A 22,463-nucleotide genomic window follows, 5' to 3' on the forward strand; every position below is an offset into this window, starting at 1 on the left:
CAGAGGTGGAATGTTTTGGAAGGAGCGCCTTATTAAAGGTTTGGCTCCAGAACACTGGCCTCCTTGTTTCCTTCTGAAGACAGAGGAGTCTGTTCTCTTGTGTCTGCCTTTCCCTGCTCGATTCCTCTTCTGAATCATGCTCCAGCCTTCTGCTACCCAGGCAAACCAGGAGTGTGACAACACAGGGAGTCTGCTGTGATGTCACATTCTCTGGTTCCTCACAGCTGTGGGTGGGAAGGAAGGAGGCAGCACGTCAGCAGGCAGGAAGTGGGTGGGAAAGAAAAAAGATCTGCCTGACTGTGAGCCCTAGATTTCTGTCGGCCTGCTTAATTGCCCACAAATACGTCCTTCTCTTTGACTTTCTGAATGCTTTCATTTGCCATACAGAAGACTGGACTAAAACTCTCTGTCAGCTGCCTTCACGGCTTTCCACAAACTTTTCTCTTTAGTGTTGCCAACAAAAAGGCTTCAAGTACCGGGGCTGAATCCCTGGTTTATTTTTTACCTGTATTTCCTCATGCTATGCTGTCTTCCATGAGCATTTGTTAAAATTTCCCCTAACTCAGGCAGTAAAATGAAATCTGCACCTTTCACTCATTTGTTAAAGAAAAGATCTACAAATTTTCTGCGGCATGGATTTGCAGGTAAGATGATGGGCTGAATTTGTATGTTTTTGCTAATAAATGTATTGTTGCCCCTTTCACCCGAGCAGTAACCCATTATCTGGGTCTAGGGCTGAACAGTTTCCATTAGGAGGAGAAATTGATACTAGCCAAGTATTTCTTTTGTTTAATCCTGTTTGTTTAAGAAGAGTGAACAAAGGCCTGTTTCCCTGAACACAGTAGAAGCAGACAGCAACAGGCGGTTTCCTTGCTTATAAATTCCCAGGTCTGCATTTCCAGTCAGTTCTGTGCCCAAAGAGCGCGCTCTCGCTTTCTCTCTCTGCTTCCCACCCAGGGCCACTCTCAAGACTGTTTCTCTCACTTTCTGCTGGTTTTCTCCTCTCTCACACACAGCTTGCCTAACAATCACCTAGCTCATGCATTTGCAACCAGTCCCAGGAAAATGCCTCACACTTCATGGTTTAGCCCTGCTTTGGCCTTGCCATGTGGGCCATTGCTTTGGGTGGTGGCTTCTTTTGTTTCCAGCTACCTCACTACACAGAAAGGGGTTCCAGAGATCCTCCTATGAGTGGGGTGCTTAGCTTTAAACAGGTCTGTGATTGTCCATAGATCAAAGAGCCACATGCTAGCTGTGATTAACACCTTCAAGCACAACAGTCTTTTACAGGAAGTGAAAGCCCACTTCATAGACTATTTGAGCACTTCAATACACTAAGTAATAACTTTCTAGGCAATAATGTGCCAAGATGTAAGATTAGTCAGGATACTGGGGTACCTTAAGAGTGTTTTTAAGTATTTGGACTAACTTCATGATCTGTCTACTTATTGTTAATACTTGAGGTAAGCCACACTGGTGCACGTTCTTTTCCTCCAGTACAGTGTCTGCACTAGAATTTGCACTGCTGCAAAAAAACCCAGTGTAGATGGGCCTTATTTACCCATACAGTGTTTCAGAGGTGATGAGCAAATTTATAAACCTGGCAAGTGTGAAAGCTCAGGGTCAAACAGAACACCTAGGTTCTTTTCAGAAGGGGCGTGTATGTATGTGTGTGTGTATATATATATACACACACATACCCCCTCCCCACATACATACGTACACACACAGAGAGAACACAAGCTAGCTGCCCTTTTGTTGAGCAGTGACACATTTTGATGGATCAGTGCCACACCAGGAGAGAAACTGGTGCTACAGACCCAGAGTATCTTCTAGAGTAATTCACCGATTTACAAAATGTCCTATTTATATTGAACAGAGGTGGCCAAAACAACATCAAAACTGAACTCTGGCAACTTTGCTTGCAGAAAGCCCAACTAAAACCTGACTCTGTCAAACCCTATCTCTGTGACCCACCTTGGCCCTGTGTCTTCTTTGCTCAGTGCCCACAAAGTCTGTTCTCATCTCTTGACTTTTCCCTGCACTTTTTACCAGAGAAACCTCCTTAGGCCAACAGCACTAGCCCTTGGACTCATGTTTTCTACACTAAATGTGGAATAGTTAGGTGGCCCTAGGCAATCACCTCTCTCCAGTCCAGCTGCTCTGCAACGCAGGTGTGTCTAAACTGCAGCTAGGAGTGGGTAGACAGGCTATTTTTAGTACACTAGCTGATGTATCTGTCTATCCAGGCTGGGAGGCTCACTCCCAGTGGTAGTGTAGACATTCCTATAGAGAACTCCTCACACAGGCTTGATTATACCCAAATGCGCAATGAAGCCAGCTCTTCTGCTACTATCAGTTCAGACAAGAGAGTGCTTAACCCACACAATCCCCTTAGGTCACTGTCTGGAAGTGGTTGTTGTCGCTGGCTCCTCTATGGGCTTGTCTACATGCAAAGTTGCCATGGTTTAACTAGAGATGTGATTTAAAATGGATTTAGTTAAACTGGTGCAAAAGGCTGTGTGGACGTGCTTACATAGATAACACCCTGGCTAATGCTAACTTAGCTAACCTACAATAATTCAGTCCTAAATGAAATAAAAATGTGCACATAGAGATTTGTAATGGTTTAACTAAATGAGCTTAAATACAAGGTTTAAATTAAACCAGTGTAATTTCTGTGTGTAAACAGGGCCTATGACTAGCCTTTCTATGGAGAGTTTCATATCAAGCATTTGCATTAATCACTCTTAGTATGCATTTCATTCACACTTTTGCCACAATGCTATTTATGAGGTCGAGTTGGTGATGTGGTGGTTGAGGTTTCTGTCTGTACATGCTAGTAGAATGTAAATTTTTTGGTGTGGTGAGTTGAAGGGAAGTTACCATGGAGTAAGAAGTTTGAGGATGAAGTAATGAATAAATAAGAGGGCTGAACAGCTGAGGGATTACATACAAAAAAAAATTACCTTAAAAAAAGGTTAAGTTTTATGTGTAGTGAGGTAGCTGGAAACAACAGAAGCCACCACCCAAAGTCAAGCACTCAAAAATTAAGAAATGCCAGAATTAAGGTTACATGTGTAACCTTAATTTAACCCCCTTGTGGATATGCATTAGGATATAGTCTAATTACATACAGGCTCCATATCCTAGTCTCCTGAGATTTTCAGGGAGATGGCAAAAGGCAGATCCCTGATAAAGGCCCACTCACCGGCAAATTTTGAGTTACTTCTCCAAAGCATGGGGATGCTAGACCTGCTCATTATACAAGTTGTAAGATTGTTTTAAGCCTGTCTTAAAATCATTCTATTTTTTCCTAACCTTGTTCTTAGAAACAGATGAACTGTTTTTGCTGCAGATTTAAAACATAAATAAATAAAAAGTCAGCCTTCTGCAGACACCCGGCATGGGAAATTTCAGCCTGCATGGTTAAAGTTTGACAAAGTTACAAGCAACTGAAAACAGAATCTTATAATGGGAAATGTCCAGCAACCTTAACTACAGGCATTGCTGCCTGCAGTCAAGCTCTCAGCTGTATAGAAATGCATGGGAGCGGAGAAAGACTGACCCTAGGGAGATGCTGCAGTGGAGATGTCTGCAGCTGAGGGGTCTGTATTGGCAAAAGAAATGATTGCAAAGGTGGAAGCACAACCAGAACTAAGTGCCTAAGATGCGTATGAACATTTTTTTTCTTGGGTTTTGGGAGCTGTCCTAGGGTGATTCCCTCCCAGGCGCCTTCCACCGTCAGGCCATGGCACAAAAAGTGCACCCAGCCTCTGGTTCCCTTTGGTTCGGCCTTAAAAGGATGATAGTTTCTCAGTGTTTGATATAAAACCATTATATACATGTTCCCCAAGAGCTCTGGAGTAAAACCATTCTCCAGCTCCCACTGTAAACACATAAAGACCGTAGTTTTCCAGTCCCCTTTCCTGGGACATCGTGTCCAAGTCCCCCAGCCAAGACTCAATAGCAGCACTTTGTTCCCAGTTCCTTTTGCCCCAAATCCAGGGTCCCGCTCACCAGCCCATCCATCTGAGAGTGACCAGACTCTTTTAACCTGGCCCCTCCCTTGGGGCAAGCGCACCCTGCCCCCTCTTGGGGCGGGATGAGGGTAATTATCTCCCCACAACTGAGCCCATATGCTCACCCCAGGGGTGTTCCATTCCCCATGTCTCCTCCTGGCCTGTGAGTCCTATCCCTGCCCTTGTTCCAGGCTCAATTTCCCCAGACCAAGCTGGAACTTCACCTTTTTCCTAGGGGCCACTGCCTAGAGTGATTGTGGTAAAGTGAGGAAACTTCATTTGGCACTTTAAGGTGGATCCCTGGGGAACACAATACAGTAGACTCCTGCAGATAAATCTGCTGTGAACGTGGTTTTGTATATATATTGTGAGTATGATGTGGGAAATATTTTCACAGGTTAGATATAACTTCATGGATAAGTGGCAGAACTGAGCCATAGGCGGGCTATGTAATGTCACCCCTTATGAAGCCATTTGAAAACTGTGAACTCCAGACACTTCCCCATCTCCCTCTAGAATCTGGCAAAAGGCCAACCCCCCTCATGTAAAACATTCTCCTAAAGAAATCGCTTAGACCCAGAGTTTTAAAGGTATTTCGGCCTCTGCACTCAGTGTCTCAAGGCCTAACTGATTTAGGGGCTTAAATCTCATTTTCAAAAGGGATTTAGGCATGTAAGAGTCTAATGGGATTTAGGCTCCTGAGTGCATAAATTTCTTCTTAAAATGAGATGTAGGCTCCTAAATCAGTTAGACATTGTAATGTTAGCACAGCAACACCTACATCAGTGGTGGGCAACCTGCGGGCCGCATGCAGGCCATCAGGGTAATCTGCTTGCGGACTGCGAGACATTTTGCTGACGTTGACCGTCCGCAGGCACGGTCCTCCGCAGCTCCCAGTGGCCGCGGTTTGCTGTTCGTGGCCAATGGGAGCTGTGCGAAGCTGTGGCCAGCACATCCCTGCGACCTGCCGCTTCCCTCAGCTCCCATTGGCCGGAAACGGTGAACTGCGACCACTGGAGCTGCAGGGGGCCGTATTTGCAGACGGTCAATGTCGGCAAAATGTCTCGCAGCCTGCAATCAGATTACTTTGATGGGCCGCATGCAGGTTGCCCACCACCGACCTACATACTTTTAAAAATCGGGGTCTTCGTCTGTTTTGATTGCTGATTCTTTTACATTTTAAAAAAAATCATGATCACTTAGAAAAAGAAAACAAATCTGTGTATTATTTGGAAAGTTGTAAAGCATATTCTGATTTTGGAATGTGTAGCACACCTAAAATCTGCCTATGCACATTGTAAATCAGGCTCTTTTAGCCAGCTGCATAGATGTTATAAATAGTTGAGGAGCTCCCCCTGGTGGTTATTAAGTATAAGTCTGCCTTGGGTGAAATCAAGCACATTAAAATGTAACAAGGCAGGTAAATGTGACTTTTTGGGTAGATTGAGCTCCTTGAGTCTAACAAAGGGAACTTTAAGGGGTGACTTGATCAGTTGATAAATACCTATATGGGGAACAAATATTTGATAAGGAGCTCTTCAATCTGGCAGAGAAAGTTATAACATGATCCAATGGCTGGAAGTTGAAGCTGGACAAATTCAGAATGGAAATAAGGTGTAAATTTGTAAGAGTGAGAATAATTAACTCTGGGAAAACTTACCAAGTGTTGTGTGGGTTCTCCCTCACTGGCAATTTTAAAATCAAGATTGGATGTTTTTTTAAAAGAAATGTTCTAGGAATCGTTTTGGGGAAATGCTATGCCCTGGTTTGTACAAGAAGTTAGAATAGATGATCACAAATGTCCCTTCTGGCCTTGGAAGCTATGCATATTTGTAAATCAGCTGGAAAATAGAGTTCAACAAAATGGTCTGAACATTACAGAAAACCCAAAATATTGTGGTAAATATACTATGATTCCTTATTGAGTCTTTTCCTCTGATAGATAATCTGGGCTGTTAGTACAGCTCACTTTGAAGTGTTTAGCCAGATTGCCTCAAAATTTTTGATTTTAGCCTATGGAAGAGCTCCGTAGTGCTCAGATACTCAGGACCAAGTCTGCTGAAATTCGACAGGCTCTCTGCAACCTAGGTAGCCTAGTGCCAGCAATTGTCACTGAAAAGCCATACATGGCAACTGCTTCAATATTCCGTTGAAAACTATCATCTCGAATGGATACATCAAGATACTGTGGTGATAAGGGTCATTACAATACCTAGACATTTTAGAGGGGAAGCAATAATTGGGGTTCTTGTTGGAAGGGAAAAGACTGAATGGATGGGTAGATGAACTAAATTACCCTCTCATCCACCGAAGCCAGGGTTCTAGGCATGTTGGAGGGTGCTATAGGGAGTTGCACAGCTACTGTTGCCTGTTTCAGAGGTAAAAGCAAGGCTTAATTAAGCAGGATTCAGTCTTTCAAAGGCAATAAAATTAGCCCATATCTTCTGGCTGAGCTAGAGCATATCTCTTAGAAAGATATCCAGTCTTGATTTAAATGTTTCAAGTGATGGAGGATCCACCACTTCCCTTGGTAAATTGTTCCAATAGTTAATCACCCCACTATTTAAAAATTGACAGGTTTCAGAGTAACAGCCGTGTTAGTCTGTATTCGCAAAAAGAAAAGGAGGACTTGTGGCACCTTAGAGACTAACCAATTTATTTGAGCATAAGCTTTCGTGAAGTGAGCTGTAGCTCACAAAAGCTTATGCTCAAATAAATTGGTTAGTCTCTAAGGTGCCACAAGTACTCCTTTTCTTTTTATTTAAAAATTGTGCTTTATTTCTGCTTCGTCATGATTCTCCAGGACCCTTGCAGTGCCGATGTGCTAATGTTAAATTCTTGTGCGATTTGCAGTGTGTGTGAAGCAACACTGATTTAATGACCAACCATACAAATATCTTTCATAAGGTCATTTTAAAATGGGATCATTTTAAAAATATTTTTGAGGAAGACTGCAACAACAATGGTATTTGAAAACGGGACTTCGAATTCCCATCATGCACCATGATTATGAACAGATAGATGTGAGCAAATCCATGATTCTGGGCTATGGATGCTTCCAATTATGTTTTATTATAAAACTGCTATTGAGATGCATGTTGCTTTGTTTTAATTTATATGTGTTTTTTTTAGTGCTTGTTTTGCAGCTGGGAAGTGCCTATGGTGCATTCCACTTGCTCTTTTCCATCCTATTATGAAGTATTTCCCATGTAGTCCATTTGATGTGTCTGTATATGTGTCTGAATTTTATTTCAGAATTTTTATTACCTTGTCAAAATGATTTTGACTTCCCATTTCCACTTTATAATACCAACACCTTCTTACTGCAAATGTTGAATGTATTGAAAATGTCATTTACCAGGAAATGTCTCGGTTCTTTCTTTCTTTCTTTCTTTCTTATTAATCTTCTCCTGTAGTACATCACATATTCATTATCTATCTTTTCTGTCAAAGTTGGAGTAAAAATTTCTCTCTCATTACATGCACTTAAAATCTTAAAAAAGAAAATCCCATGATATGGATAATTTAAACTTGGAGAACGTTTAAATTTGAAATAATTATACATTACAAACTGAATTCCAAAATTTCTGTTGTATTCAGTGCCTGTCTTCTGCTTCAGTGTACAGAGTACTCAGGCTGGCACTGGCAGAAGCCCTCCACTGAAGAATATTGTCTTATTTTGTTTGCTCATAAATTTTAATTTATTCTATATCTTAGCTAAATTTTCACTTTTAATGGTGTAATGAAAAAATGCTACTTTTAATGGAATTACATTAAAAGTTAATGTTAAGTCTGTTGCTTTATTTTTAGCGTTTTGTTTTTTTGTAGTTTGTGAGCTTCCTCTTTATGAAATATGTTCCGAAAATGTGTCAAGAGTCCAGTGTTCAGGATTAGGATGTTGCTTCCATAAACAAATTTGCTACAGGAAAGCAGTGCCATGTAAGTATTTAGAATAGCAATATGATATACTCCAGATCCAAGACCTTGTTTGTAATTTTAAAGTGACCTTAACTCTACTTTTGTGTACTTTCCTCAAATCTCTCATTCCTCAGGCGGCAGGATTTGGGAGCAAGTTATGAGCCTGTCCAAGGCCCACTGATATGAACAAGAGTCTTTCCGTTGACTTGGTTAATATCAGCGTGTAGTTGAAACTTACCTACCTGTTTTAATGTGCATATTAATCCACCTATTTTAAATTTAAAAATATTACTAGATCACAAATACATGCACATTACTCGAATTGGCAATGACATGCACAAGGCAAAACAAGCCTTGAATGACCTTATCTATGATGGGGATCTTCAAATACTGGTTTCCCACATTGAATAAAAGTTGCATTTAAAGCTTTGCATGTATTACAAGGTGTATTAATTTTAGCTGTGCTAATTATGTATGGTTGCTCATGCAGTTTGGTAAAACACTTGAAATCACATATAAAGGCCTTTACCACTGTTTCATATATTAATTTGGCAAAGGTGTCCCCTTGACTATAATATATTGTGACAGACTCAGACCAGAAGAATATAAGAGAGTGCTGGAAGGCAGGTATATCAGCCTTCAGAATGAGCAGGCTCTTGTTCCCTGGATAAGCAAACAAAGGCTACTGCAGGCCTATTAAGACACCTGATGCCAATTAATCAGTTAAGGGCGTTAGGCTAATGGACACAGGTGGAACCAATCAAGGTCCCACTTACATTGTTTAAAAGCTCTCCTTCTAGTGCCTTCCAAGAGGCTGAAGTGAAAGGAGCTGGAGGAGAAGAAGCATTGCTGAATCCTGAGGTAAGGGTGAAGCTAGGAAAAGGGGACCACGGGGGAAGTGGCCTAGGAATCAAAGGAGCGTCAGTGGTGAAGGGAAAGCCACCAACAGCTGCTACCATTAGGGTCCCTGGGCTGGAACCCGGAGCAGAGGCCATGCCCGAGTTCCCTCCTGCTCCCCATACTCTACAGAGATCCCCTGGAGAAGGGAAGCAGGACTCGGTCCAGGCAGGAAGCCGAACTGTGCCTACTGAGCTCTAAGGAGGGTATTCCCCCTTCCCGTCTCCCATACTGGCCGGTGATGAAAGTAACTCAATAGGCTGTGACTCTTGCTGCTACACTGAGAAAGGGAGGTCAGGTTGGGGCCTTATCAAGTTTCTGAGGCAACTGAAACCGCCCAAAAGCGCGGGACCCACCAATACAGGCTTGGGACTTTATCACAATATGTACTAAAATAATATGCATTATCTGTACCATATATACAATAGTATGCATTAAGCACAAATAACATAGCAGTTATATAGCCTAAATTGTCCTATATCTTTACTATAATCCTAGTCTCTTGTGCTAAGTATCCTATAATGCCTTGCATTCACTGAAGTAAGCTTTGGCATAAGCAGATTGGAAACTTGTCAAAATCAAGATACATTTGTTCTATGTCTTAGTACAAGGTAGGGAAGGAACAGAACAAGAAGTTAGGGAACTGTGACAAACAGGTTGGATTTTAGAGCTGTGTAAAGAGATGTATAACTTGTCAAATCATCAGATAAAAAATACCAGCTGAAATGTGTAACTTTGGGAATACACCTTCTGTGTAAGGTGAATTAATTTCACTGTATAAGATGACTTTCTGGAAACTGGTGTGGTATAAATCTTTTTCCTGTACTACATTATTACTGGTTTATAGCAATAAATTTAATGGACGTTGGTTATTTTGTCTCTTGAGTATAATGAACCAAAGTGTGGTCAAGCAATTGACTATACCATTTATCAACAAAATGATCTCCACGGATCTATGCTGACAGGTAGTGGTGTGCCAGCTTTCCCTAACTGTAGGTGTGACACAATATATGATTTTTGAGGGAGACACTGCAATCCCAGATTACATAAGAAATCCCCGCATGTCAGATCCTAGATACTAAATTATGCCTGTTATTAATCTTTGAGAAATCTGCTAATTTGGAGAAGAACTAAGGATTGTGGCCATAGCTGTTTCATCCCATTCAGCATTATGTTTAGGCTTATATTCTGCAATTAGTACACTGAATTTTTTAGATTTATTTGCATTTCTGAGAATTCAGCTCTGGTTTCAGCTTCCTCTACTTAAAACCACAGCACTAGAAAATGGCATGTTAGGAATGAGAGAAGTGTTATGGACAAGATAGGTAGAAAATAACACGGACAGAAAAATCATAAAATAGGATTGCAAAAATGTAAGGAAAAAAATTTGAAGCACATACTCAATGGGAGGGAAAAATCTTGAAATGACTAATGCCAGAAGACATAAAGGTGTGAGATAGTGGGCTGAAAATAGCCTCTGCCTCTATGGTGGTTGTACTCCTGTAATACAGTGTGTTTCTACGTGACTCTGAGACCTGGAATGTTGTGTTATGAGGACCTTGTTATCAGAAAGACATGGTCAAAGGTATGAGAGAGATAAGGGGGGTGAGGTAATATCTTTTATTGGACCAGCTTCTGCTGGTGGAAGAGACCAGCTTCACAAAGCTCTTCTTCAGGTCTGGAAAATATTAATCAGAGTATCACAGCTAAATACAAGGTGGGACAGATTGTTAAGCATTAGAGGTTAACATATGTTGCTTGAGATCACATAAAATGAAGTGGGCAATTAACAGCTCTGCAGTCATAGGAGAAAGGAGGAGTAGGTTACAAATTGTTGTAATGAGCCATAAAATCAGTGTCTCTGAGTGTAGTATGTTTAATGTCTAGCACAACCTCCTTCAGAACACTAGCCTTGCCACCATGGATGTCACCTTCCTGTACTTCAGTGTCCCTCACCAAAAATATCTACAAGACAATGTACCCCACTCAGACATCCACCCCAAACACATCATCAAATTCAACCATTTCATCCTCAGCCATAACAACTTTACATTTAACAACACACACTTTGTCCAAACCCTGGAAACAGCCATGGGTACTAGGATGGCTCCCTGATATGCCAACCTCTTCACAGACCACCTTGAAGAAGAATTTCTGGACCAATGATATACCTAAGATACGCAGATGGTTTTTTCATCCTCTGGACAGAAGACCTAAATTCCCTCAAAGATTTCCATTGCAACTTCAACAACCACCACCCATCTATCAGACTCTCTCTGGAACACTCCCTCACCAGCATCAACTTCCTGACACCAAGATCAACTTCACGATGAAACCTTTCAGACAACTATATACAAGAAACCCACAGATCACCACACCTACCTCCACAGATCCAGTAACTACCTCAGACACACCAAGAAATCTGTTATCCACAACCAGGCACTTAGATACCACAGAATATGCTACAGGTGAAAGTGCGGAATACACAGCTTAAAACATAAGAATAGCCATACTGGGGCAGACCAGTGATCCTTCTAGTCCAGTATCTCATCTTCTCACAGCAGTATCTCATCTTCTCACACTTTACCACAGCAGGAGATCTCATCATGAAATGGGCCACCAACATACCTCAAGAGAACCTGCTTTAATATATTTAAAAAAACCCACCTACAACTGCACACCCTAATTGTCACCTACCACTTCACACTGGAATGCATACGGGGGATCATCAAACAATTATAACCCATTGATTAGTGCCCCATCTGGAAAGACCTCTTTATTGAACCCTCTCTTCTGGTCTTCAACCCCCCCCCCCCATCCATGCCAATTTCATCACCAGAAACAAGCTCCGCATAAAGAAACTCAAAGCAGCACCAGACCCTGCCAGAACAACAGATGCAAAACCTGCAAACATCTCTCCAGTGCTACAAATAGCAACGCCCCTCATAACACACCTTTCAAGATCCATAGGTCCTACACACCATGTGGTGTGCTGCATCATGGACCAGATCACCAACATACCCTGAGAGAACTTGCTTCAATACAGAAATAAATCTCCCTCTGACCACACACCCCTAGTTGTCACCTACCACTCCACATTGGAACCCATACAGGGTATCATCAAACAACCTCAACCCATACTTGATGGGGATGCTATCCTGAAAGAAATTTTTCCTGAACCCCCTCTTCTGGCCTTCAGACAATCTTCCCAGCCTCTCAAAGCTCATCAGACACAAGCTTGCCACAGACCAGGACACACCAACTCAAAGTGTTCTCTACAAGAACAATAGATGCAAAACCTGTAGACATATCTCCACTGCTACAATGATCAATAACCCCAGAATACACCTTTCCAGATCCATGGTCCTACATATACCTGTAAAACATAGGGTGTACCTTATCCAGCACATCAATTTCCACAACTATGTGTCTGAAAGCAGACAATCGCTACACTCTCTAATGCAGTCACACAGAAAAATAAGACAAAAATGCCCTATTTTACCCAACAGCGAATACTTTTCACAAAGTGATCACTATATATGATCTCTCAGTCCTCGTCCTCAAAGGAAACCCGCACAACACCTCTGAATGGAACTTAAATTCATCTCTCTGCTAGCTACTAAAAATCCTGGACTAAACAGAGAAACTGGTTGTATGGCTCATTTCAAGAATTTGTAACCTATTAACCCTCCTTTGTCCTATGCCTGCAAAGGTGTTAATCGTCCACTTCATTTTACATGATCTTCTGCTACTTACGTTAACACCTTTATGCTTAACAATCTGTCCCACCTTATATTTAGCTGTGACACTGGCCCAAAGAAGAGCTCTGTGAAGCTTGAAAGCTTGTATCTTCCAACAAAAGTAGTTCCAATAAAAGATATTACTTCATGCACCTTGTCTCCCTCACATCCCGGGACCAACATGGCTACAATAGCACTGCAAACAATGATGGAAAATGGTCAAAGGTATTCAGAGAGGCAATAATGAACTTTTTAATGGGATGATGCATTGATTTACCATGGACGATTAAGCAAGCTAAATATGAATAGCTTGGCTAAGTGACAACTAAGTGTGAGAGGAATCTGAAAATACTACAGAAAAGTTTAACACCAAGAAGGGAGAGGATTTTTTTTTTTTTTTCAATAATAAAATGGAGAGGGAGTCTGTGTGATAAACAGGGGGAATGAAATGGAATGTAACTAAGAAAAGGGACACTTGGGATCCAAATTGAGAAAAACTTCTTGATAGTGACATCATTTAGCCTGTGAAATAACGGGAGTGGTGGAATCACTTTTACTAGGTAGATTTTAATCTAGACTGGACAAAAGGTTAGTAAGCATAGAGCTGGAGATGGTCCTGTATTAACTGCGGGGGGTGGACTAGCTGACCTAATTTTCCATTTCTAGGTTCTTTGCACTAGAAGGCTCTCTGCCCCTACATACTGTTCGTTTTTTACATGCTTTTATCTTCCTCCTTCCCTTCCTCTTTGTGAAACAAGCCCATGTGTGTTTGCTCCAGTGCTTCATCCTGATAATTTGGTCTGCACTTTGTGCAAAATAGCTTTTCTACTTCTCCCTGTTCATTTTCAGTGACCTAGGGATCTATGCTCCTCTGTAGCAGCTGGGCCACTATAACCTTGTGGATTTTTTCCTAGAGGTGCGGGCGGCAGAGTTCAGGACTCAGTAGAAGCCTTGCTAATGTAGGCCTCCTGAGAATGTGCTGAACTGGCACATCCCCTTCTTATTGGAGCTGACTGGAACATTTTCAACAAAACAATTTTTTGTTGGAAAATGCTGATTCATCAAAATTGAAACTTTTCCCTTGAATATCTAATTGTACAATAATTTTAACTTCCAACAGATTTCTGTTCAGAATAAACTATTTCATTAAAAATTGGTTATGGGTGAGTGTATATACATTTATTGTGATACCTTGGGAATTCAAACACATTGCCATCAATGGCTACTGTATGTCTACATGTCTGAGAAAAGGCATGAAGGGGAATTCCTTTAGAAACTGGTTGCATTTTGAAGTTGTTACATGTCTTATTTGCAAATCAAAGGAGAGAGGTGAAGACTAATCCCTTAAAAAAGTAAACTAAACAGGATTCTTAGTTTAATGGCATCAATATTCGGCAGAAAAATCCAGACTCCAAACAATAGCTTCTGAGACCAGCTGAGTGTCTTAGACCTTACAAAGGAGAGCATATACTGGCTGTGAAAAGCTGCTGCCTTTTCAAAGATTAGTGCATGCAGCTAGTACAGCACTCTCCATACTGTTCCTGTATTTAATCTGCAGGCTGTCCCAAGTAGTATTTAAAGAAGAAGAAGAAAAAATCTGTGAGAGCTTTAGATGACACTAAAATGCAATTATTTTTCAGCATACATGCAAGTGTTCATCATCTTGATACTACTCATCATGGGATCCTTCATTTTATTTGTATTCCACAGGTGAGTACTTTGATATTATAAAATCAATTTAATTGTTTCACTCAGACAATATAAAATGAAAATGCCCCATGACTTGATTCAAAATACATGGGAATTTTGCCAGATGCTGAGTCATTTGATTTACAGGCAAGTCTGTTAGTCGCCCAGGGAATGTTCAGTGAACACTTCTGTGTTTCAGAGAGTTATCTATAGTATGAGCCATGAAAAAACTATTTTGAACACCTTAATCTGCGATGTAAGCTTGATGGTGATTCATTGAGACTAACTCCTCTCAGTCCTGAAGAAAGGGTGACAGAGGTTGATTACAACTCCATACCACTTAAGGAAGGATTGAGAGAAATGATAGATACTTAATCATATCTAGAAGACTTGTGGCATTAAGGAAGTCTGGGTTAAATCCCTCTTTTTTTTTTTTTAAATCCACATGTTTAGTGGCCTATTGCTGGCTGACATTTTAGGGTGGGAAAGGATGGTAAAAACACTGGACCGGGACTTAGAGGATCAGGGTTTTGTGCACAGTGCTGCCATTGTCTTGTGGTGTGACAAGTAACTTTACGTCTCCATGTGAAGTTCTCCATTTGTACCTTACCTAACAGGAGTGAGGAGACATTTATGTCCCTGTAATGTTTGTGAGGGACTAAGATGTTATGGTGATGTGGGCCATATGAGTACCTAGATAGAAAGCTGTGGAGAAGGAGAAGGCTGTGCTCCAAGAAGTGTGAATTTAAATTTAGAGAGCCCTGTACCTGTTAGGTAAGTGTAACATCAAACTTCAATACTTTTAAACTTGTTTACTCGATATAAAACCTAGAAATATAGTACACATAGGGTCTGTAATAAATAACCAATTTCTTCTGTTTAGAAAGGGCATTAAGAGACTTTTCAACAAAGCTGTCACCTCATCAAAAGCTTTGTAAGCATCTAGAATATTTTGTTAAACCCGATCACTTATCAAGATGTCACTTGCGTTATTTGGCTCACGCAAGCAAATCGGCCTTGAATTGTTAGTGGCTCTATCGGCCAACTCACTTAACCTTGGTTTTCTGACAGATTGCCTGCAGCTTCATTAATTATAATCTAGGAACAGAGAAGGGTAAAGAAAAAAGAATCAAACAACTCCCTGATGTTTTTAGAATTATTTTTGATGCAGCTAGTGTGTAGGAAATGATATGATTTGGTACCTAAGGTTCATTTGATCCATTAAGGCAAAACATATCATTATCACTCGGTGCCTCAAGTTGGAAGGGTAGAAAATTAGACAATTAAGGACTCAAGTATCAAAAGAGAAGAAACATAAATACAATGGAATGATCTAAAATAATGAAACACTTTTGGTAATTCCATTTATTCTGGGGAATGCTTTTGCAGGAAGGGCCCCTCCTCTTGCCCCATTGTCTTCTTTTGCAGTGGCATCTACAGCCTTCTCACTGTTAAGAGAAGCGGAGCATTGTCATGAATTCTAACCTAAAGGGACTGATCACATTTTTAAGAAGAATGAACATCAACCAGTTGAGAGCCTTATATAGTATTCTCCCCCATTCATTCAAAAAATGCCAACCTCTCAGGTAGCTTCTCTGATAAGTTCTAAAAGAGGATTTTTCTGTGAATATACTGAGGAAAATACTCTCTGCCATGTTCAGTGGGTGGATGGCAAAGAGCTTTCTTTTTTGTCAATATTCCCCTCTTCCATACAAGTTCTTCACTGGGAATAGTAACACAGATGGCTGGATTTGCTGGTCTGTCACATTCACTTGATTTTTTAAACAGGTGGAGCATGATCCAGAATTCCTGCTGGGTAGGGGAAGTCTCCACTAGTGTAAAGCTAGTGGAGATGACTTCCTCGCTTCCTACACCAGAGCAGCACCACCTGGCATGGGAGGTTGAGAAGGGTATCTTGGGGACAGGGAGTGGGAAGGCAGTGGGGAAGAGAGGAGGTATGGTGGAGCAAGGCTCCACTGTGGTTGATTCCCCACTGATGTAATGTCCCCGAGGGATCTTATACTAGAAGGACACTGGACCAAGATCCTGCCTGAAGGTTTCTGTGTTGTTCCTCATGCTTTAGACCTTACTATGGTCACGTGTAGGGATCCTTAATCAGAAAGGCCGAACTAGGTTCGGCTGGTCGCGGTTCGCCGCTCCAGGCCAATGGGGGCCACGGGAAGCGGTGCGGGCCGCGGGACGTGCTGGCTGCCCTTCCCGCAGCCCCCATTGGCCTGGACCAGCAAACCGTGGCCAATGGGAGCCGTGATCGGTCGAACCTGTGGATGCGGCAAGTAAACAAACTGGTCTGGCCCTCCAGGGACTTTCCCTTGAACAAGCTGTGGACCGGCTTTGAGTACCACTGGTATATACAAACTGCTAGGTTATTCAGCTAATAAGCTCCTGGAGAACCATTGAGAAATACCCCTTGTGATTAATGTACTCGGTGGCTAGGTGGTCCAGTGCCAGAATTGGACTGTGCGTGCCATCTATCGCTCCTCTGCAGTTAGGGAAGCCCATTTGTGCAAAGCTATCCACAACGTCACACACGTTGCCCAGAGTCATGGTCTTTCGGAGCAGGATGCGATTAATGGCTCTGCACACTTCCATCAACACGACTCCAATGATCGACTTTCCCACTCTGAACTGGTTAGCGACCGATTGGTAGCAGTCTGGAGTAGCCAGCTTCCACAGTGCAATCGCCACGTGCTTCTCCAACGACAGGGCAGCTCTCGTTGTCGTGTCCTTGCGCTGCAGGGCTGGGGAGAGCTCATCACACAGTCCCATGAATGTGGCTTTCCTCATGCAAAAGTTCTTCAGCCACTGCTCGTCATCCTAGATGTGCATCACTATGTGATCCCATCACTCTGCTTGTTTCCCGAGCCCAAAAGCAGCATTCCACTCTGGTCAGCACCTCAGTGAATGCCACAAGCAATCTTGTGCCATAGCTACTATGCGTGGCGAGATCAATGTCACACTCCTCTTGCCTTTGTAGTTTAAGGAATAACTCCACTGCCACTCGTGACGTGTTGGTCAGAGTGAGCAGCATATGGGTCAGCAGTGCAGGATCCATTCCTGCAGGGTGCGCAGTACACAAACCGTTGAAAGATGGCGCCAAATGCGGACAGAAGCACAGGGATTGATGGGATGCGAAGCAATGCATCACAGGGCATTGGGACTGGACCCAGGATGCCCCACGACCTCCTCCGCTTTCCCACAAGTCTTAGCGGCAAAAAAGAAAGAGGTGCTCTGTGGGATAGCTGCCCAGAGTGCGCCGCTCCGAATACGCTGCAAGTGCCGCAAGTGTGAACACGCTATTGCGCAGGCAGCTGTCAGTGAACCACAACAGCGGTTTCCCTTCTGCGGTCTCTGAGCAGCGCTGTAACTGCCGGCTCTGTCACTCTGCTAGTGTAGACGTGCCCTAAGGTTCCTTTTTCTTTTCCACCTGCGAAAACTTTCCCAACCAGAAAGGCTCTTCAGGAGGAAAAGCAGGGAATTAAAGCAACACAGAGTTTTTAACCCAGTGGTTTTCAGACTGTGGGCCGTGACCCAGTACTGGGTCGCGGAATGTAAGGCACTGGGTCGCAGCGGCTCAGTCCCGTAGGCGGTGCTGCCCGGCTAAGGCAGGCTAGTCCCTACCTGTTCTGACACTGCACTGCGCCCTGGAAGTGGCCAGCATCAGGTCCAGATCCTAGGGGTGTGTGTGTGTGTGTGGGGGGGGCCATGGGGATCCACGTGCTGCCCCCACCCCGAGCACTGGCTCCACACTCCCATTGGCTGGTTCTCAGCCAATGGGAGCTAGGGGACGGGGGTAACTGCAGGTGAGAGCCACACAGAGCACTTGTGCGTGTCCGCCTAGGAGCTGGACTTGCTGCTGGCTGCTTCCAGGGCACCAGGACAGGCAGGAAGCCTGCCTTAGCACCCCCACTGCGCCGCTGACTGGGAGCTGCCTGAGATAAGTCTGTGCCCCAACCTCCTGCTCCAGCCCTGAGCCCCTCCCCCCCAACCCAGAGCCCCCTCCTGCACCCCAAACTCCTCATCCCCAGCCCCACCCCACAGCTCTCACCCCTGCACGCCAACCCTCTGCCCCAGCCCTGAGCCCCTCCCACACTCCAAACCCCTCATCCCCAGCTCTGTTGGGTCACAGGCATCAACAATTTTCTTCAACTGGGTCAGAAGAAAAGTTTGAAAACCGCTGCTCTAACCAACGCCTCTTTGCCTTCATCCAGAACCATAATTACTAGAGGGAATCTTTATCCATTACAAACACTTGTACAAAAACTAAACATACATCTTTACGTACCTCCCGTGATACCCATATTATGAGTGTGCTCTCCATGTAGTCAGAACATCCTTGTGGCAGGGCTATTATTTTGCCCAGCCTCTTAGTTGGGGTTAGAAACCTGCCTAAAGATGCTGAAGTCGTGCTGATAAATACTTGTGGCCGATGTAGTTCATTAACTCCACCTGGAATAAAGGTAGGTGGAGTCTTTTCTGGAGGGAGGAATCTAGGGGGCTAGGACTGGGGAGATTGAAACCTTAGGGACAGCCATGCTCAGGGAGATGTATGTTATGTTTCTGGTTTTGTATTACCAGTTAAGCCAGACTCAAGGCAGGGAGGTGAATTGGGGCATTGTCTCAAGGCCTGGGCATTGTGTTGCAGAAAAAGAGGAGTCTCACCTTGTGCAGTACCACACTGACACAGGGTGGTGGTAATACTTTGCACTGTTCATCTTCAAAGCACTCTATAAATATGAATTGCTAATCCTCCTTCCATCCCTGTGAAGTAGAGCAGTTAGTATAATCACACTCCCTCCTCCACAGACCCGGAAACAATGACTTGCTCAGGACCCCAGAGGGAGTTGTTTCTGAGGCAGAATTAGAATGTCAGCATTCCTGGTTCAAAATCCCATGCCCTAAGTAAGAGATAATGCTCCTTTCTCTCCCTGCGCATAGTCTGAAGTGTGCTGTTAAACTAACAGTGCTACAACAATTAAATCAGGAAATCATTTCATTTAGCTTTCTGGTAGAGAAGAGGAGAAGAAATGTGCCAGAACTATATCCCACTGCTACTTATTTTAATGAAGAAGACAAGGAGCAACAACAGGAAGGAAAAATTAGCTCTGATGATTCAAAAAGTAAGGCCATATTTTTATTACACTAAGTATAATGAATGTTCCTAGGCACTCTCTTTGCATGTTGTGCGGTAGTGCTGCTTGAAAAGTAAAAGAAATCAATGTATAGAAGAATGCTAGATAGACGTAAAAGCATGAGATGGGGCAAATGGAAAGGAGGGTAGGGGAACAGAGTTGGAGAAACACATTACATTGCAAACACTTAAATTAGAAGCTCTCCTCTAGCAGCACGGACTCTGAAGCACTTCTAGTACTGACTAGCCTAGAGGGCAAAAGACCAGAACTGGGAACTGACCCAAGTTTCCTGGTTAGTGCACAGCATTACCATTGGGTCACCAAACGGGCCCAGTCTGTAAAATCATAACAAATATTATGGCTGCATTTCAACTTTCCTGTGGCTGGGCTGTGGCAGTGACTGTTAATTTTTTTTTTTTTTAATTTTAATTTAGTGCTCTCAAAGGTGCCATATTGTCAGCAACGGACATCACAGTCCACTACTGTGGTGCCATAGGGTCTTGATCTTTCCCTGGGGGAGGCCTGTTCTTTTTAAAACTTTCACTTCTGAACCACCAAACAGCTGAGAAATTCCAATTGCTCATTGCTTGAAATGAGTTTGTTCTCAGTCAAGTGACTGTCACCAAAACACATTGTCAGACTTGGCACTAACTGACAAAGCTTCATGGACAGTTTCAATGATGTCACTAGGGCAACGCTTGCATAGCTTCCCATGCCAGTCAAGCATTATTTAATTTGAACTGACACAGAGACTGAGCTTCTCTCTTTCACCTAGAAGTGGTCCCTGTATGTTGCTCAAAGGGGATTTGTGGTGAAGCTCATATTGCCACTGCCCATGCTGTATATCTTCTGTGGCTAAACTCTTGCATTACATAAGCATCAAGCTGAGTTTAAAAGATTACCTACTGTATGTTTAACTATTGCAAGCTGAAGTGAGTAATAAGGCTATTGCTATTTTTATAATGCAATCTTTTTGCATAAGGTGAAAGTTAAAATGCTGGCAAAGATGAATGAAAGATGGTACTGGAAGAACTGGAATAAGAAAAAAGAAAAAAAGATCCAATTGCCGTATGGAGTTGTGGTATTGTACATTCCTCCATTTTGCGCAGTGTATCGTATGGTATAACACTCATTAGAGCCCTCCTAAAATATTCCTTACAACAATAAATTTTTTTTAAATATTTCATTATATACTTTATTTAACAAGTCATAACTGGCCATAGAGGAGAGAGACTTTTGGAAAGTGTTTCTTGGTCAATTAGGAGTAATTCCCTGTATGAAAGAGTTTTTAAAGCAAAACTTCCAAAATTGGTTGTCGTTGTGTGTTGACTTCAGTGGGGTTTGGACCAGGCCCTTAACTAGGAGTTATTGGGCTCAGTGGTGTTCAGATGGCCACTAGAACCTGCACTTTACTGTTACAATATTAAACCAATTTCTCTGTGGTTTGGGGGGCATTGTGACTCTGGCCTGATTTTACTACAAAAATCATCCTTTTAAGTATTCCTTGAACACACACGTGTAGAGACAGAAAAAGCACCATTAAAATGAATGGAAATCAAGAGATGAGTGATTTTTCATTTTGGAAATGTTTTCATTTCCGTTCAGCAAAGTCTTTCAGAGGGCAAAAGGTGGGTTTTAAAAGTCTCTTGCTGATACTAAATTTCTTCCTTGTGGAGAACAGTCAATTTGTTGTTTGGTTTTGGCTCAACAGTGGTTTAAGACACACACACACACACACACACACACACACACACACACACACACACACACACACACACACACACACACACACACACACACACACACACACACACACACACACACACACACACACACACACACGCGCGCGCGCCAAAGATATAAAAATCCTGCTCTGATGCGATCTCTCATGCTTGCAGTTGAGTCAATGGAAAATCACCAGTCAGGTCAGCAGACATGCACTTTGATCTCTGGACCCCGTCTCTTTTTCCTGATTGGGGATAGCATCCATATTTCATGTTGGGACAGGGCTACTTAAACTGTCTTAGACTGTTGTGCTGGTCGTGGCAATGATATTGTGAGGTTCGATACTTTCCAGAGTTGACTTAGAAGCCAAAAAGATGGTGTAATGGTTGCAGGACTAGCTGCATCTTTCCCCCGCCCCCCTCTCAGAAAGCATCCCTTCAGGTGCCCAGCCTCAGACATTTATATATCTTGGGACAGAATTTTGCAGTTCTCCCATTCCTCAACCAGAGCTTGGGCTACGGTACCTTGTGTATCCACGGTTGTTACCGCATAGGTCCGACTGAATTCGGGCACCTTCAGGTGTGTGACCAGTGGTACATAGTGATGAGGCAACCTTATTAAGCGAAAGCATAGTCTATTTTATCAGTTGGAATAAAGCATTAGAGAAAAAAGGATTTTAAAACAACTGCCTACGTGCATGTCTATCTCTTACCTGAAACTCAGCCTTCCTGTGATAGTGACCTAGGCAGGCCTAGGTTCTCCAGACACCCCAGCTTTGCCTCAGACTGGTTCCCCTGAACAACTAGAATCTTTGAATCTATGAAACTACTGTTCCTCTCTTGAGAGTGTGTGCTTATTTAAATGCTGCTACAGTTGTTCCTTGCCATTCATGCACCTTTTCCTTCCCTGCTCAGAACCAGTTTTATAAGTTGGGCTTGAGACAGGGGCAAAATCATCAAAGCTAATAGTTCTGGCATTGTCCCTTAATAACTCAAAAGTGTTAATGGAGAGGTGGCTGTCTTGAACCATATTTTTCTTTCCTGCCTGTTTTTCCAGGCAGCCTCCTATTGCAATAAACCAATATATTCATACAGTAAACATCCCAATAACCAGGCCAACATGCAGCATTCATAAATTATCTCAGGACGGCTTCAAATAAATCAGTAACAGGGTTGCCTTTGTAGCACTCCTCGGTGGCCCGTCAGGGCATGATTCATAGAATCATAGAATATCAGGGTTGGAAGGGACCCCAGAAGGTCATCTAGTCCCACCCCCTGCTCGAAGCAGGACCAAATCCCAATTAAATCATCCCCGCCAGGGCT

The 22,463-nt window shown here is 42.9% G+C and overlaps 1 protein-coding gene across 1 annotated transcript; it reads left to right on the plus strand.

Annotated features, from left to right (window-relative positions):
* Positions 1-281: 281 nt before the first annotated feature.
* On the plus strand, positions 282-20,947 carry TEX29 (testis expressed 29). The gene is made up of 5 exons (XM_048855328.2): positions 282-644; positions 7,851-7,961; positions 14,218-14,287; positions 19,286-19,404; positions 20,399-20,947. Exons 1-5 carry the CDS (start codon positions 575-577, stop codon positions 20,407-20,409), a joined length of 381 nt encoding a protein of 126 aa, XP_048711285.2. The 5' UTR covers positions 282-574; the 3' UTR covers positions 20,410-20,947.
* The last annotated feature ends 1,516 nt before the right edge of the window (positions 20,948-22,463 follow it).

This window comes from Caretta caretta, chromosome 1 (genome assembly GCF_965140235.1).
Source record: "Caretta caretta isolate rCarCar2 chromosome 1, rCarCar1.hap1, whole genome shotgun sequence".
Classification (NCBI taxonomy): Eukaryota; Metazoa; Chordata; order Testudines; family Cheloniidae; genus Caretta; species Caretta caretta.